The 15,408-nt window shown below is 53.0% G+C and overlaps 4 protein-coding genes and 1 non-coding gene across 5 annotated transcripts; 4 read left to right on the forward strand and 1 right to left on the reverse strand.

The window, feature by feature from the left end:
* Positions 1-2,687: 2,687 nt before the first annotated feature.
* GLRG_10278 (uncharacterized protein) lies at positions 2,688-3,280 on the forward strand (the record flags this gene model as incomplete). Its single annotated transcript, XM_008100963.1, has 3 exons — positions 2,688-2,872; positions 2,985-3,211; positions 3,273-3,280. 3 exons carry the CDS (start codon positions 2,688-2,690, stop codon positions 3,278-3,280), a joined length of 420 nt encoding a protein of 139 aa, XP_008099154.1.
* A 3,471-nt stretch (positions 3,281-6,751) lies between these two features.
* Positions 6,752-9,023, forward strand: GLRG_10279 (uncharacterized protein; the record flags this gene model as incomplete). The annotated part of the gene is made up of 2 exons (XM_008100964.1): positions 6,752-6,798; positions 6,848-9,023. 2 exons carry the CDS (start codon positions 6,752-6,754, stop codon positions 9,021-9,023), a joined length of 2,223 nt encoding a protein of 740 aa, XP_008099155.1.
* A 722-nt stretch (positions 9,024-9,745) lies between these two features.
* Positions 9,746-10,986, reverse strand: GLRG_10280 (uncharacterized protein; the record flags this gene model as incomplete). Its single annotated transcript, XM_008100965.1, has 2 exons — positions 9,746-9,824; positions 9,974-10,986. The coding sequence occupies 2 exons, from the start codon at positions 10,984-10,986 to the stop codon at positions 9,746-9,748; spliced, it is 1,092 nt and encodes a 363-aa protein (XP_008099156.1).
* Positions 10,987-11,618: 632 nt separating this feature from the next.
* On the forward strand, positions 11,619-11,708 carry GLRG_13259. Its single transcript has one exon. It is a non-coding gene; the product is annotated as a tRNA-His (tRNA).
* Positions 11,709-13,197: 1,489 nt separating this feature from the next.
* GLRG_10281 (major facilitator superfamily transporter) lies at positions 13,198-15,084 on the forward strand (the record flags this gene model as incomplete). Its single annotated transcript, XM_008100966.1, has 4 exons — positions 13,198-13,387; positions 13,469-13,751; positions 13,821-13,968; positions 14,029-15,084. 4 exons carry the CDS (start codon positions 13,198-13,200, stop codon positions 15,082-15,084), a joined length of 1,677 nt encoding a protein of 558 aa, XP_008099157.1.
* Positions 15,085-15,408: the final 324 nt, after the last annotated feature.

The following is a 15,408-nucleotide window of genomic DNA, read 5'->3' on the forward strand; positions in this document are numbered from 1 at the left end:
CACCCACCCAATGGGTCCCCGGGTTGCGACGCTGATGCATGCCTCATTAGGTAGCTCTCTCAGCACCGGCAGCTAACCCGGAGAGCGGCCCTTGTAGCTCTTAGTCCACCCCGGAGAAGCCTCTTCTTGATGGCTGATTCTGGGCTGTCGCTTAATTAACAATAACAGCCACTCCCGGGCAGCCTTCCCGGTTACAATCAGAGTCTCGTCCCGTGTGGCGCCTGCGCTAGACAGTCGATCGAGAAAGAGTTTGTCAGGGCTGAATGCTGCGAGGGCGTCCATGATGATGATAAACACGACCGTGGCCTATCATTGCAAGAGGCTGAGCAACCTGGTATAAGTGAACAAAAGAACCAATACGAGAGTCAGTGGCCTTTCATTTTCCCATCAGGACGGATGAAATAAAGAACCATTGTTCCACGGCCGAAGGTCGCATCGGATCATCACCGACAACATCATCGCCAATGCAGGTCGACGGCGCGGCCCTCGGGCGACGCATTCCCATTGGCAATCACCCTCCCGCTAACAATTCCTATCTAATAACCTGTTCCTTATTCTTCGCTTCGAGTCGTCACAGACCAAGTTGCTAGTATGGAATCGGTCCCTGCAACTCCTCCCATGTCCTCGCCTGCATATCGTACCTTTTCTTTTTCTTTCCTCCTCTTCCCTGGCACAGGTGCATCCTGCTGCCGGCAGCCATCTGCTCAATAAGCAGAGCGCAGTGGTACTTGGCTTTGATTCCTCTAATACCGTCCAGCTACACCCAGAGGAGATCAAGCGAGGTACAGAGTACGGCGTGCGTTTGTTCTCAGAAGAGATGCTGCCAGGGGATAGTAAAAGAAATGTCTCCTCCGACGGCGTGTTGTTTCGCAGTCCCAAGCTTTCTCATCGGCCATTCCCCCATCATCATCTTTATCGATCCCCATCGCACGTCTTGTTCCAAAAGCATCAGGCCAAGCACAGCCCAGACAGACCCTTCTTACGTAGTTATTTTCCGAGCTGGTGAATGTCTTTCGGGTAGAGCACCAGAATAGCCCAAGACAAAGCCACATCGCATTTGCCATCCACAAACAGTGACCGCATGGGAAACGCCATGAGCTATGCGGCGCGTCGTGCAGCATTCAATGGTTTCCAGCATGTACTCGGCAAGCCACAGGTCGTTTCATCGGCTCTCTTCGAGCATCTAGATGCCTCCCTTACATCCAGCACAGGCTCCGCCAAACCTGAATGCCTCCCGCGCTTTGCATTTCGACGAAAAAGAAACAGCATCGGCCTTCGGCGAGAGATGGGGGAGGACGGGCCCCTCAGGAATCCCTGGTATCCAGCAGATTGGGCTAGGCCAAATTGGACGAACCCCCCTCCACCGGTGAGATAGCGTTGGTGAAGGGCAGGGGAGGAGGTAGGAAACCATTCCATTGTTAGTTCCTAGTGGCAGCCAAGAATCAATGGCCACAGAGGGAGGGGGCTCACGCACGCGTTCTCGAGCTGAACTGGAATGCCTTCGCACAGCGATAGTATCATGCCCAATTCAACACAGCAAAATTTCTAAATCCATGGATAGAACCTAATGTAAGTACCGTAGAATATTAAACCTTGCTATATCAGCTAAGGCTGGCAAAGCTTTCGGATATGACCCCCCTTGGTTGCTATACCAAGTGCTTGTTACTGTAACTGTCTTTCCACTTGTTCTTCACCTCAACACATGTTAACAAAACACAACACTTTACCCGTAAGACAACATGCACTTCAACAATCTCCAGGGAAAATGCCATTGACGGGTCAGACAGGTAGGTCACTCTGGGATCCGAGTTCTTCGTGAGTCAAACGGTACGTCTGCCCGCGGGCCAACCCTTCCTACGAATACGCTACGCCCGCGTGGCGCATATTTACATCTTCATGCATATTCCTGCTCTTCGCCTCGCCTCCAGCCCACACACTATCTCGACCTACCTCATACGGCCGCTACGACCGCTGATAGGTGGGAATGGGATTGTGACCCCCCCGGGCAAAAATGGGCGGAATGGGTTGGAACGACTATTGCAACCTGTCGGTCCTCGCTTTCCGCTCGCATGGCCATCCCCCTCATTCGCCCCCTGTTCCTGTCTAGTGCTCAGGAACCAGGTGTTACCGTGCCGGGGAGCCTGGCAAAAGCTGGCTCCAATATGCTGTTAGTTTGCGTACATGATGCTGTCGTTGCTCTAAATATGTCTTTGTCTTTGCCTCTCAACCACGCACCCCCCCCCCCTTCCTTGGGTCCGTTTGTCCTATGGCCCGGTTGATGACCCACCTCCTCATCGCCTACTTTGGATGTTGCCCAGAGGCACGGGTGAGACCTCCACTACGCTCTCATCCGCCTCTCTGGTTGCTGCGGTTTGTACAAACCTGGTACGAGCTGTACCAACTTGCGTCCCTCGGCGTGTTAATCCATCTGCGGGGATCATGGCCAATATACTCGCTCCCCCAGTCCATCCCTCTCACGCACCATGCACCATCATGGCAAGGACTATCCCCAATCTTGCAATTATATATCACGGTACCGTCGCCTCCATGTAACCGTCCCTCTCCTTCCTTTCCCCCTTTCCTCTCATCCACCGACTTCCTAATAGATCCCTCCAATCAACCCATCCCATCTCTTAGGACCTCAGTCGATCGTCTCTCTCATAGACTCTTCATCCCAGCCCTTCAAAATGAAGGCCGCCGTCATCCTTTCCCTCGTCAGCTTCGCTCTCGGCTCTGTCCTCGAGAAGCGCGAGTGCTCCGGTAACAACTGCAACCGTCAGGTCACCGGTACCCGCCCTGGTCTCCTGCCCATCAGCGACCGCAAGGCCGACTGCACGTCCTTCCTCAAGGCCACCGTCACCCCCTCCCCAACGTATGTCAACCATCTTGTCCCTCCCCTGACACACTTGTTCCTCGGTCTCGGTGGAAAAAGGATCCAAGCCTGGACTTGCCGGGCGGTCATTATAACTGACAAACCATATTAGTACCGTCACCATCACCGTCACTGCTGGCCCTGCCCGTATCCGTCGCGACGGCCAGATCGTCAACCGCGAGGTCACCGAGTTCCCCACCGTCATCCCGGCCTACGCTTCCTCCTGCGACGACGCTGCCGAGTACTCCTCTGCCTGCTCTTGCTGGGGCATCACCGCTGTTACCACCACTGCTCCCCGCCCCACCGTCACCACCACCACCACCGTCGACTACTGCGACGGTAAGCTTTGGAAGATTCCCATGGTTTGAGCGACGACAGACATGCTAACGTGTATACGTAGACCTTTGAGCGTCTTGCCAGACGGGGGAATGAAAGCGTTGAAAGAACGAGAAATATCCGTTCGTCTTATCTAGAAGCCCGCTGCTAGGCTTGGGGGGAGGAATCATTGCAATTTTGAAGCTGAACGAGCTTGGAGGGAAAGAGAATCGTCCTCAGCCCCTTCGGGTTGTTACGAGATTTCTTCGGATTCGAATTCACAACGGGCTTGATCGTTTATTCTATTGGCCTCGTATTGCATTCCCCTCTGCCCGGTCTGAAGCAGCCGGTTTGAGAGCTCAGATGGGATAATACGGACCCGATTGCTTGGGGCACGCGTATTCACGAAGGAAAATGTTCATGGCCGCATTGACGAGAAACATGACTGGGTTTATTGATATGTTGCCATTATGGTATTCACAGATGTAATTATTAAGAGTAATTCTGTACACGATCTCTCCAATCCGCAGTGACACCAGGGCACTCCATTTGGGCCGGCTCCTTCGTTTGTCCCTTCATTCGGTTATCGATGAATGTAACAAACGATCTAGTCAACATCAGGTTAGGTTCGTTTGGCGTTGCTGTCGAACGCTGCATATATCTCGGACTTCAGACTCACAGACTGAGACGGAACAGAGACTTCCAAGGGCGTGCGTGGGCGGGACGCTTGCAAGTTCCCTGCCCTTATGTCTCATTCTGCACTTACTATCCTTTCTCCATGAGCCGTATCGACAAATCTCAAGTCGCGTGAAATCTAATCGGTGATACTCCATTCTAATGACACGAGCAAGATCAAGGCCATGCTTAAGAAGAAACCGGTGCCACGTGTGTCTGACCGTGGCCCGGCCAAGGCTGTGAAGCCTCGAGTCATTAAGTCATTGCAGCGTCGCAGATTACGTGGTTCAGTCCCCCATCCCGGATGCCTCGCCGGATGGGCGTTCCGCAAAGCTGGGATTGCTACCGCCGATCTTTTTCGTCCGAACTCTGTTTTGCTGTTAGCCCGTGTGCCCGTTTAACCACACAACGCTTCGGTTGACCATGCTGACACCCAGCATTCCCCAGAAAATGTTTCGAAACGTGCAGCTATGGCCCGCTCCGCTCCGATCGCGTTGCCCGCGTGCCTTTGAGCGGGTGAGGGGGTAAGACGATGGTCCACCGAGTGTCGACGCCATCCCTTGACACTGCCACTGGCCGACGTTCAGCTAATCGGTCTTACATTTGGGCCGACTTACACTCGGGGGCCCATCGGAAGCAAAGGGGACCATTCGCCGCGCTAGGAGTAGCTGAATACAATGTGTGCTCGCAAGCCTGACACCCAGCACACTCCCGAGAATGAATCTGACGGCCTGATTCACAAAGGTCATAGCAGAGAACCGCCTAATCGCCACCAGCATGTTTCGCACGCTTCAAGATATTGCTGTTGCCTTTGTTAGGCCGACACTTGACGCCCTTTTCTTCGGCCGCCACCTCCCTTGGTCCCTTCGTTGGCGACTCCTCGCCCTCCAGCCTGTAGTCTTTCTCTCAAACTCCCTAGCCTTGGCCCCGAACCTCTTTCGCCGGCCCTATACTGTCATCTACATACCCGTTAGCCATGACCGCTCCCTACGCGCTCTTCTGTTCAACGGATCCGGTGTAGGAACTGGCCGAAACGGCCTGCGGCCTTTGCGTGTCGACTGCCATGCGGGCGGCTTCGTGGGAGGCATACCGGAGGCAAGCGCTCCGTTTTGCTCGCTCGTCGCGGCAGAAACGGGAGCGGTCGCCGTTAGCCTGAGTTACCGCCTCGCGCCCGTATATCCCTTCCCAGCCGCGATCGATGATGTCGACGCCCGGCCAGCTTCCCCAAGAACGATCCGATGTCGTTCATGCAGCCGCTGTATGATCCGTACGCGGCGTCGACGAAGGTAAATGATTTGGATAACCCAAGGATGAGTCCGTTCTTGGCCAGCGAGGAGACGTTGCCCGAGAGAATGCTCCTTGTGGTCGCCGGCATCGACATTCTCGTCCAAGAACAATTGACGTTCGTGGCGCGTGTCAAGAAAAAAACGGGAAGAGAAGGGTAAGCCGGAGAGCGGCGTAGAGGCCGTTTATCTAGAGGAAGCATTCCATGGGTGGTTAGAAAGTGAGTCTTTCCAGAGAGCTACAAATTTACGGAGACAGCCGATTGACTTGGTGAAAGTGCCCAACGCCGTGATACCCAGGGAAAAAAGGATGATCATGTGGGATAAAGGCCTTGAAGTCATTAAGCAGACACATGCGCAATACGGCTATCATTGGAAGAAGGCATCTTGATGGAACCAAGTCTCATTATCTCTGACAAGCATCGTGAGAAGGTCTTTTTGAGGTACGGTGATATGTTTCTCGTGGAAACCTATCCACCTCGATATAGAACTAATTCACATTCAAAAATGTATAAAAACGTTAAATCGTCGGAGAAAGTAAACCATATTGAGTCAAATTATAACGCTCAAACCTGTTTACCATGCCTCAATGTCCTATAGTACTCCTCGTGTTAATAATGATTATCATGACACAACACTGGCTTTCATTAATGATAAGCTCAACGTCCTTTCTGGCATGATCTTAAAGTTACTATGATTAAGTCCGGTCGAAATATCAGATCGTAAGTAGCTTCGACGTTGCTCATCAGGATTGCTCGGGTGGCTACCTAGGCGGGATGCTATTTATCTGTAATCGCAAGTGCTCTGCGACAGCCCAGATTAATCAGTTAGATGTAGCTTTCTACTAACTCCGGTTCCCCTTTTGGAGAAAATAGCGAGTTATCCTGCATTCGAAAGCATAACTACTGTCGCATCTCCCTCATGCGCAATAGCATATTCTACCGGTCTGGTGATGGATCTGCTAATCTTCTGATTGAAGGTTGAACATTTCAGACAGAATCAACTGTCCATCACTTTTCCATATCCTCCAAGTCTGCGGTTTTATTTGTTCCAGGAGTTCAAGAGCCAACTTCACACTCTCGTACAAGCAAAGAGAAAGCAATACTAGAGGTTATTCTCGCAGAGAGATTGAGGGATTATAGTCAAGGACCTTTTGATTCACACGATACTTTATGTGGCCGACGGATCGCTGCTCGTCGCAGGCATTTACTGTCCATGGTATTAACCTATCATATACTCCTCGTGACAAGTCGAAGAAGAACACGAAGCTAGCCTTACGGTAGAATGACGGCGAAGATTGGCATCGTAAAGATGTATCCTTGCTGCCATGCGGTTGGCCTCTTCACCGTAAATTCCGCCGTGCTTCATCCCTTGATCGCCGCCAGGGTGAGTGATGCCGGTTCAGAGTTGCCGGTTCTCGGTGGCTCGGTCAGGCTTTGCCCCACATGCTTAGATAAGACGACGAGAAAATTCAATGTCTAGATAAGATAAGATAACGATAAGATGCAAAAAGTTCCCTTTGAGATTTTTTGACGGGCAACTAACTCCCCGCGCCGTCGCTCAGACACCCCATACACTCCCGACTTAATCCAAGCAGACAGCGATCATGGGAAAGCGCAAGGTCGCCGCCCTCGAAAAGGTCGATGTAGACTTGTAAGCCTTCATCTGATCAGCTATATGCGCCAATTGCTAATCGTTGCAGCGCGAGCCTGCAGTACAAGATCCGCCGCGACCCCAAGTCGTACGAAGAGAACTTCCTCCAGCAATGGGGCCAATATGAGAGTCAGCGCGAGGTCTTCCTCGGCTCGCCGACGACTGCGACGAGAGAATACACCGAGTCCTTTCACAACCTCGTCGACCTTCTCGCGCACACCGTGGACCTGTACCCGAAACACGCCGTTGCCTTCCCCGACGACCTGAAGGCCATCCTCCTGCAGCACCACGAGGTCCTGCACCCCGAGCTGCGCGAGAAGATTGTCGGAAGTCTGGCGCTTCTCCGCAAGAAGGAAGTCATCGACTCGACGAGCTTCCTGACGACGCTCTTCCCAATCCTCGTTTCTTCGCCAAGCAAGACGCTGCGAACGCTCCTCTTCCAGAAGATCCTTACCGAGATGCGCAATGCGAACGCCAAGGCTACGAACCACCCCCTCAACCGTACCATTCAGACTGTCCTCTACAACCTCATCACCGCCGACCGCACCTCGCCCAAGGGCATTTGGGCCGTGAAGCTCACACGTGAGCTGTGGAAGCGTCAGATCTGGACCGATGCCAAGACTGTCGACGTCATGAAGGAGGCGGCCCTGTCCGATAACGAAAAGGTTGTCATCGGTGCCGTGCGGTTCTTCCTCGGTGGAGACAAGGAGCGCGAGGAGCTGGAGGACGACAGCAGTGACGAGGAGGCGGTTGACCTGATGAAGATAAAGCATCAGATCGGCATCAACAAGAAGTCTAAGAAGCAGGCCAACGCCTACAAGAAGGCCGTTGCCAAGGTTCACAAGCAGGAGCGCAGCAAGGCTAAGCCTCACCCGCTTAACTTCTCGGCCTTCCATCTCTTACATGACCCTCAGGGCTTTGCCGAGAACGTTTTCCAGAAACACTTGCAGAACACCAAGACTAAGATGGCGCATGAGAACAAACTCCTGGTCCTGCAGCTGGTGACGAGACTGGTCGGTCTCCACAAGCTGACCATCATCAATCTCTACTCGTGGTTCATCAAGTTCCTTACGCCTCGTCAAGAGTCCGTCACCTCTTACCTGGCCTCGCTCGCCCAGGGAACACATAACCTGGTTCCCCCGGATGCTGTCGAGCCTCTTATCCAGAAGATCGCCAATGAGTTTGTGTCAGAAGCCGCCGCCGCCGAGGTTGCCGCCGCCGGTCTCAACGCCATCCGTGAAATCTGCGCGAGACAGCCCCTGGCCATGACCGACACGTTGCTGCAGGATCTTGTCCAGTACCGAAAGAGCAAAGACAAGGGAACCATGATGGCTGCAAAGGGTCTTTTGTCGTTGTACAGAGAGGTTGGCGCGGACATGCTGATGAAGAAGGACAGAGGCAAGGACGCGTCCATGGGTCTGAGGAGCGGCGAGATAAAGACGAAGAGATTTGGAGAGGAAGAGGTTGGAGGTATCGAGGGCATCGAGTTGCTGGCCAAGTGGAAAGAGGAGCAGCGCAAGCTGAAGCGTGCTGCCAAGGGTCTTCCCGAGGACGGCTCCGACAAGGAAGACGAGGAGGACGGTTACAAATCCGAAGACTGGGAAGTGGACTCCGACGACAGCGATGATTCGGGTGGATGGATCAACGTCAGCCACTCGGAAGACGAAGACGACGAGCCGGCGCCGAAGAAGCGCCGGACGGGAGAGGACGGATCCGACTCCGAGGACGACGAGGATAGCGCTGCCGAGATGGAGAGGATACAAAAGCTGGCCACGACCACCATCCTCACGCCCGCCGACCTCCAGAAGCTCCAGGAGCTGCGCATGGAAGCCAGCCTGAACAAGACGCTGGGCAACCGAACCTCGAAGCGCCAGAAGGAGATCGAGAAAGCCCTGGCCCGGCACGCCGATGACGGCCTCACCGCCGAGCAGATCGAGGCGCCGGCCAGGCTGCGCAAGACGACCAAGGAGGAGAGGGTGGCCATGGCTAAGGAGGGCAAGCCTGGCCGCGAGGAGCACAAGTCGACGCAGGCCATCCGCCGGTCCAAGAAGGACGCCGAGGGCAAGAGCACGACGAACAAGGAGAAGGCGCGCCAGAAGAACTTCTTGATGACGCTGAACAAGGCCAAGCACAAGAACAAGAGGAGTTTGGTGCAGACGCGCAAGGTGTTGCAGGGTCACATTGACAGGAGTAAACGCGGTGGAAGGCGCGCAAACGGAATGTAGAGAGGGTAGTATCGGTACCGATTATTTAACGCCTAGTCCATTGCCAGGGGCGTACATGATTCAAGATATTTGCGGCTATCAGCATTTCTTTCTTTATAGCAAAGTTGTTCCCCCCAACGACTTTTCGTCCATATTTCTCAAGGTTGTTTCTGATATTCAACAAGGATTCTACGAAAGCAAGGCAAACGTACGATTGTTTAACCCGCCCACTACAAAGACGCGGACAACACTTACTAGGCATGTCTTGGCCTGTTTGCGTATCTTATCCCCGCTGAGGCCAGGACCATTTACGAAACGATTCAAAAACCATATTGTCGCTTTTCCATTATCAAACGTCGGGTTCATTTGGGAAAAAGTCAGAGAGGGCTCGTTGCGGGACTGCCGCCTGAAGAATTCAACGACCTTCAACTTGATCTCTATCCATGCTTACAGCGACGCTTTAACGCGACCAAAATACTCCATCTATTTTCTAGGTGCAAGTACATACCGTAGTCTGTACCCATTATCGTTTTTGTTCCGAGCACGTTGTCAGCCCTCTTTAGGCTCAGTTCTTCCTCCGCGCAGCCTGCCCCGAGCAGAGTCTCGGGATATCCGTGATGTTATATTGTCCGGCCTTGACGGATTCTCTCCGGTAGAGAAAACCACTAGAACGACTGTCTACTCACAGCTTGAACAAAGGCCATCTCACCTCGGGTGTGTGTGTGTGCACCGGGTCCGAATCATCATACAATCTTCGGCTCCCTCTGCTTACGGCCGCGCTCGTGGACGCACGAGACGCACGGCAGCCCCGGCAAAGCCCATCTGTAGTCTCGTCAACGTAATACCCGCAAGCGTTGCAAACCACAGAAGTGGCCATCGTGATGGCGCCTGAGCCGAGACTGCTCTGGACTTCGCAGTCGCCGCAGCAGGATTGACCCCCGACAGCGGGTTTTCGCTCGCAAATGACGCACATATTCTGCATACGGTGCATCAGGGCGAACCGGACCACACAACGCGGGCATTTCCTCTCGCCAGGGGGAACCGGCTTCTTGAAGCAGCCGTCGCACATGTGCCAATGCTCGTCTTGAGGCTGCTGCTCCAGTTCCGCCGGCCGTTTCCCCCGTTTTCCCTCTGGCCTCTGACTGGCATCGGCAGCGGCCTGCTCTTCGCCTCCGTCGGGGCCAAAAGCGATGAGGATGCAGATACACTCTACACAGCGTCTCCGACCTGGCGCCAGGGGCATATGCGGCCTCTTGCACCGTAGACACGTAAATTCTTGAGGACGCTTGGGCAAGCGGCCGAGTCCGTTGAGAAACTGACCTCTCACATCCTGCACTTGGTCGTTCTGCTCTGGCGCGCGAGAAGTGACGCGCTGGCTTAGTTCTACGAGCGCTTGCGCAGCTATGCCCCGGAGGACCTGCCGTCTGATATTGGCCTGGCGGCAGCTCTCGCAGACGGGATAGGTGGGCTCGCCGTTCACGATGGGACCGGGGCCCAATGGAACGTCCCTGCATTGCGGACAAACTCTGACCGCTTTCACGTTACTCTGTGGGTTGGCCGCGGGCCGGCGGTCGAGAGGAACGGAGCTTGGGGGCCGGGAAGTAGGAGCTTCACGCGATGGAGACAACCTCGGGCTTTTGGGGGCCTCAGCTTCCTGCGTGTGGGGAGCTTCTCCGTCCGGCGACACTACGCGGAGGAATGCTGGGACCCGAATTTGGTGATTGCCGGCGCCTGTGGGTATGTATCGACCTCGTCGGTAGAGGGCAACCGGGTCAGATACCGCCGGTGGCGGTTTGGTGCGATTGGCATGACCGAGTTCTTGCTGCTCGGTGCTGTTTGATATTGGAGTCTCACCGCCAAGTCCCGCGGCTCGCAGAAGGGTTCGCATGTTAGTGTGGCTTTGAGGCGGCTCAAGTCGCCGTCTTTTGTTGCGTCCACCAATATCATCGCCCGACCTCTTGCCTGTTTCTTCAAAGTCAGTCATGGTGTCTCCTGATTCTATCTTTCAGGAGTGTGGATGCAAGGATATTAGTAGTGAGCTCGGTGATACTTATCCCAGGATTCGAGCTACGAGATGTGAGAAGATTTGGAATGTGGGTAGGCTGGTAATTATGATTCTTGAATTGGTTGCTGCAAGAAGGTTGGTTGAGAGCCGCCTCCTGAACCATCTTCTTATATATAGCTTCAAAAATCGAGCTTCCAGTCGATGGTTGTTCATCGCGTTGAAAATGCAGACAATGCGCAGCGTTCATTGTTCATGTGAGCTGATTGTCGCTGACAAAAGTGTTGGACCCGAAGAAAGCATCGTCGACCGCTGGTACTAAGCTTCCTTTCAAACCTATTCAACAAGACAATGGGGTTATTTTCACCGGGGGGGATTGTGCAGCGCCGCCAGTGACGTTTAATACCCCTTCCTAGTATTCTTTATGGCGGATGGTTTCACGAAGTTAAGCATCGACGTCCCGATTGAACTTACAGGTGATAAATAATGTGGTGTTGCTTTAACTTAGAACTCTAAAATAGATGTGGAGAAAGAAACTGAGCGCAGAGTGAGCCAGCCGCCTTCTTACTGGCTTTTCTAACCACCCCGGTCAATTGAGGGTTACCAGCCTACCCGCCCAGATCGTCTAGTTGGTTAGGATGATACGTTGTGGTTCTTCTATACAGCGATCCGTGTTGACGGCGGTTCGAATCCGCCTCTGGGCACAGTCCATTTTTTTGCTGAATCTTTTTTTGTCTATTCTGTTGATGGTGGAAAGATCCATCTATCTGTGTTCTTTCGGATGAGCCGCCGGAACAAAGTGCTATCTATGTGTTCCTGGCAACAGAGTGGGTTGTCGGAATCGAAATGGGTGATGGGACGAGCAGTGGCGCATGATTTGGGGTCCCCTTTTATCAGCCGACTTTAATAATATTGCCAAAGTCTCCCAAAGCAGTAATGTTTGTTAGCTGTTGTTTACAATACATATACGGATACGGATATATGACTGGCGATCTGCGTTTTGAATTTAACACACACCCACCACCGTCCAGCTACTGAGTTGCAATAACTTACAACGAACGCACGCCTTCCATGCACCCAGGCGTCATGACGCTATGCCGTTGACCGAATTTTATTATTAGATCTTAATGTATGCTGCCACTGAAGACACTCACTCATCAGGGCTCGTCAATCGTCGGGCGGAATGATTCTGTGCCACGTCGCCGATCAACTCTTGGGAGTGATGAACGTGCAGGGGAGCCTGCTTCTGCCAAGCCTGGTTAGACACCAACAGGGGCATGATCAGCGTAAAGCAAACAATGTTCTTCTGAGTCGCCCGTTCACTGCAGTCCTCGTTTAAAGTGCTAGGTTAAAGTCCGACGGACCTGCCGCATCTGATTGCACGAATCCCAGTCGGCCCGAGAGTCCCGCAGGGCTGGTACTTGCATGCAAGACGCACACAGTGAGACGGAGAAGGATGCAGCCGTTACGGAAGCGATGTTACTAGAGGCGGATACCAAAAGCATAGAAATGTCACCCTCGAGAGCTAATCAACACTTTGCACGGCACAGGCTTAAGATATGGGAGGTGCTTAGCTCTCACCGGCTGACGTGGGACACTCAACTCCATCTCAAACCCCAGCCTGATTGGAACGCCATCGACAGGAATACAGATGCCTTTTGGCAGGATCAGATCAGGCGACGAAGATCTTTTCTGGTACGCCGGGCCATTGTCGAGTAAAACGATTAGACGTGTCCCTACTGCACACAACGAGCTGTGCCGCAGCACCAATTCAGACCAGGCATCGTCCGCCTTATCGCGTGGGTTCACATTTGTGCGTCGGCTTCCCTTCCAGATCTGGATCACATCCTCGTAATCATCTTTGACTGGTGGGGGCCAGGACTACTGAGACCGGGCAATATCACGCTGCAGTGTTTGGTCCAGGCAGTTGGTTCTAAGCGCCGAATGAGACTTACTGGGGGCGATTAAAGTAGATAACAGCCGAGGCCAAAAAACGAGGAAACATCAAATTCCACAGGATTTAATAAGGCTTCTCAAGCGAACAATCTTCGGAAGGAGGGTGGTCTCAAGTGATCTTTAATGCCCGAAAACGCTCGCCACTTTTCTGCAAGCTTTCTCGTCTTTCATACTCCTGCCCCACGGTGGATTATCTGTCTTCTATATTCCATTGGAAGCTGAGACCTCTACTCGATAATGCAGACCGATACGAAAGCAACATCTGGCAGTGACGTCGAGCGCGGTAGCACTGTCGCCGGCAGCATTTCTCCGGAGACAAAGGAGGCCAGCACCACTGTGGAACAGAAAAGCCACCCGAGAGAAGGTTGGGCGTCATGGAGATGGCCCTGTGTTCAAACAGCTTTCATCCTAGGAGGCATGCTTCTTGGTAGGTAGGCAACGAGTCGGAGGCCGTTCCAGTCCAAATAATCTCCCTCCAGCAGACTGACATACCGACTTTGACTCTTAGGCTACGACGTCAGTAACATCGCAAATATCCAGGCTCCCATATACGAAGCATTTGGACATGTCCATCTCCTACCCTGGGTCGCCACGGGTTACACCGCCAGCCAAGTTTGCTTGGTTCCGCTCGTCCGCAAGCTAGCATTTCTTGGCAACGTTAAGTTGCAGCTGGTCGTCTACAATACGATTTTCCTCATTGGAGCCGCTGTTTCGGGATCGGCCACGAGCGTGGACTCGATCATTATCGGTCGTGCTGTTGCGGGCATCGGAGGGGCTGGCAGTTACCAGCTGTGAGTACACAAGCACAAGCCACCCTCTCGTTCACGTCTTGAGATGCTTGACTGACATCTCGTCAACAGCACCCTTCTCGTTAATGTGCTTCTTTCTACACCCGCTGAGGTGCCTCGCTTCCAAGGTATGATGGCGGTATCGTGGGCTATTGGGCTTACGTTAGGTCCAGTTATCGGAGGGGCTTTTGCCGAAAACCAGAACGCTACCTGGAGATGGGTATGTGGTACCTCGTATACTCACTATTGGTGTTTGTAGTGTTGGCTAACTCAAAGCCAGGCTATGTACTTGAACCTGCCGATTCTTGCTAGCATTGTCCTGCTCATCTTTGTGGCGCTGCCTCCCATCCATGTCGCACCAAATATTTCAGCTCTTGCTAGCCTCCTCGCTATCGACTGGACTGGCGTGGTTCTACATATGGCTGGCTTCATCCTCTTATGCTTTGCCCTCATCTTCAGTGGTTCCGCATGGGACTGGTCTTCACACTCCGCAATTGTGGCCTGGGTGTTTGTCGGTGTCATTTATGCCTCTTACTTCCTGCAACAATATTTCTGCCTTTTCACCAGTAAAGAAAACCGGAATATCCCTGCGGACCTTTTAAAGAGCAGGACAATCTCATTGATCTGCTTGGGGACCTTTGCAGCTGGAAGTTGCTACGGTATCGCCTTGTATTACACTCCCCTATTCTTTGCCTTCACAAAGGGGTTGGAGCCAGTACAAGCTGCCGTACGACTCTTGCCCTTCATTTTTACTTTCATCGTATTCACCATCTTCATGGCTGGTCTTATACCTGTCATTGGCAGATACGCCCCGTTTTACGTCGTTGGTGGTGCTTTGGCCATGATTGGAGGAGGACTCCAGTCACAGCTCACTGCCCAGAGCTCAGAGGGCCGGATCATGGGGGTCAGCATTCTTATAGGTGCTGGAACTAGATGCATGTGGCAGAATGGTGTTGCCATCTTGACGCAAAGTGTGCCTGCGAACCGACGCCTCGATGCTACTGCCCTCTTCATCCTGGTGCAGCTTGGCGGCATTTCGACCACAATTGCTTTGGCAGGTTGCCTCTTCCATAATGTTGGATTCAACCGTCTCAACGCTTCACTTTCTGGACTGGGCTATAGTGAAGACGACATCCGTGAAGCTTTGGCTGGCCAAGATTCCAAGATCTGGGCCGCCGCAGACCGGAGAGTAGCTGCGCTGGCGGTGTCAGACGTTGCAAGCGTTATTGCAAACATACAGTACATCATTGTGGCCGCAGGGGCTTTGGCATTTTTGAGCGGCTGCTTTATGAAGTGGGAGAAGCTTGATTTTGGGAGGACCAAGGCAGCCAAGTAATTCAGTTGTCCATTGCCGGAAGATGCAATGAAATGGGCAAATAACGCGTCGGGGTTTCAGTTATTAGGACCTTTCTGTGTACAAGATGGCGAAAACGAGGTGGGCCGAAACGTCACCTAACCGCGGGTTGTTAAAAATTGAACTTGAATTCCCAAACGCTAGCTAAGTCATACCATGAATCATAAATGACAGACAAATCTCACCCAAGATGAGGATTGTGATATAGACAGGACAAAGGGAAATTGCTATCAAGCCACGCCGGCACCCCGACACCAAAAAAGTAAGAAACTAACGAATTGACCACAACAGTATCAACTGCTCAAA

The sequence above is a fragment of the Colletotrichum graminicola genome (genome assembly GCF_000149035.1).
Source record: "Colletotrichum graminicola M1.001 genomic scaffold supercont1.58, whole genome shotgun sequence".
NCBI classification, from domain to species: Eukaryota; Fungi; Ascomycota; class Sordariomycetes; order Glomerellales; family Glomerellaceae; genus Colletotrichum; species Colletotrichum graminicola.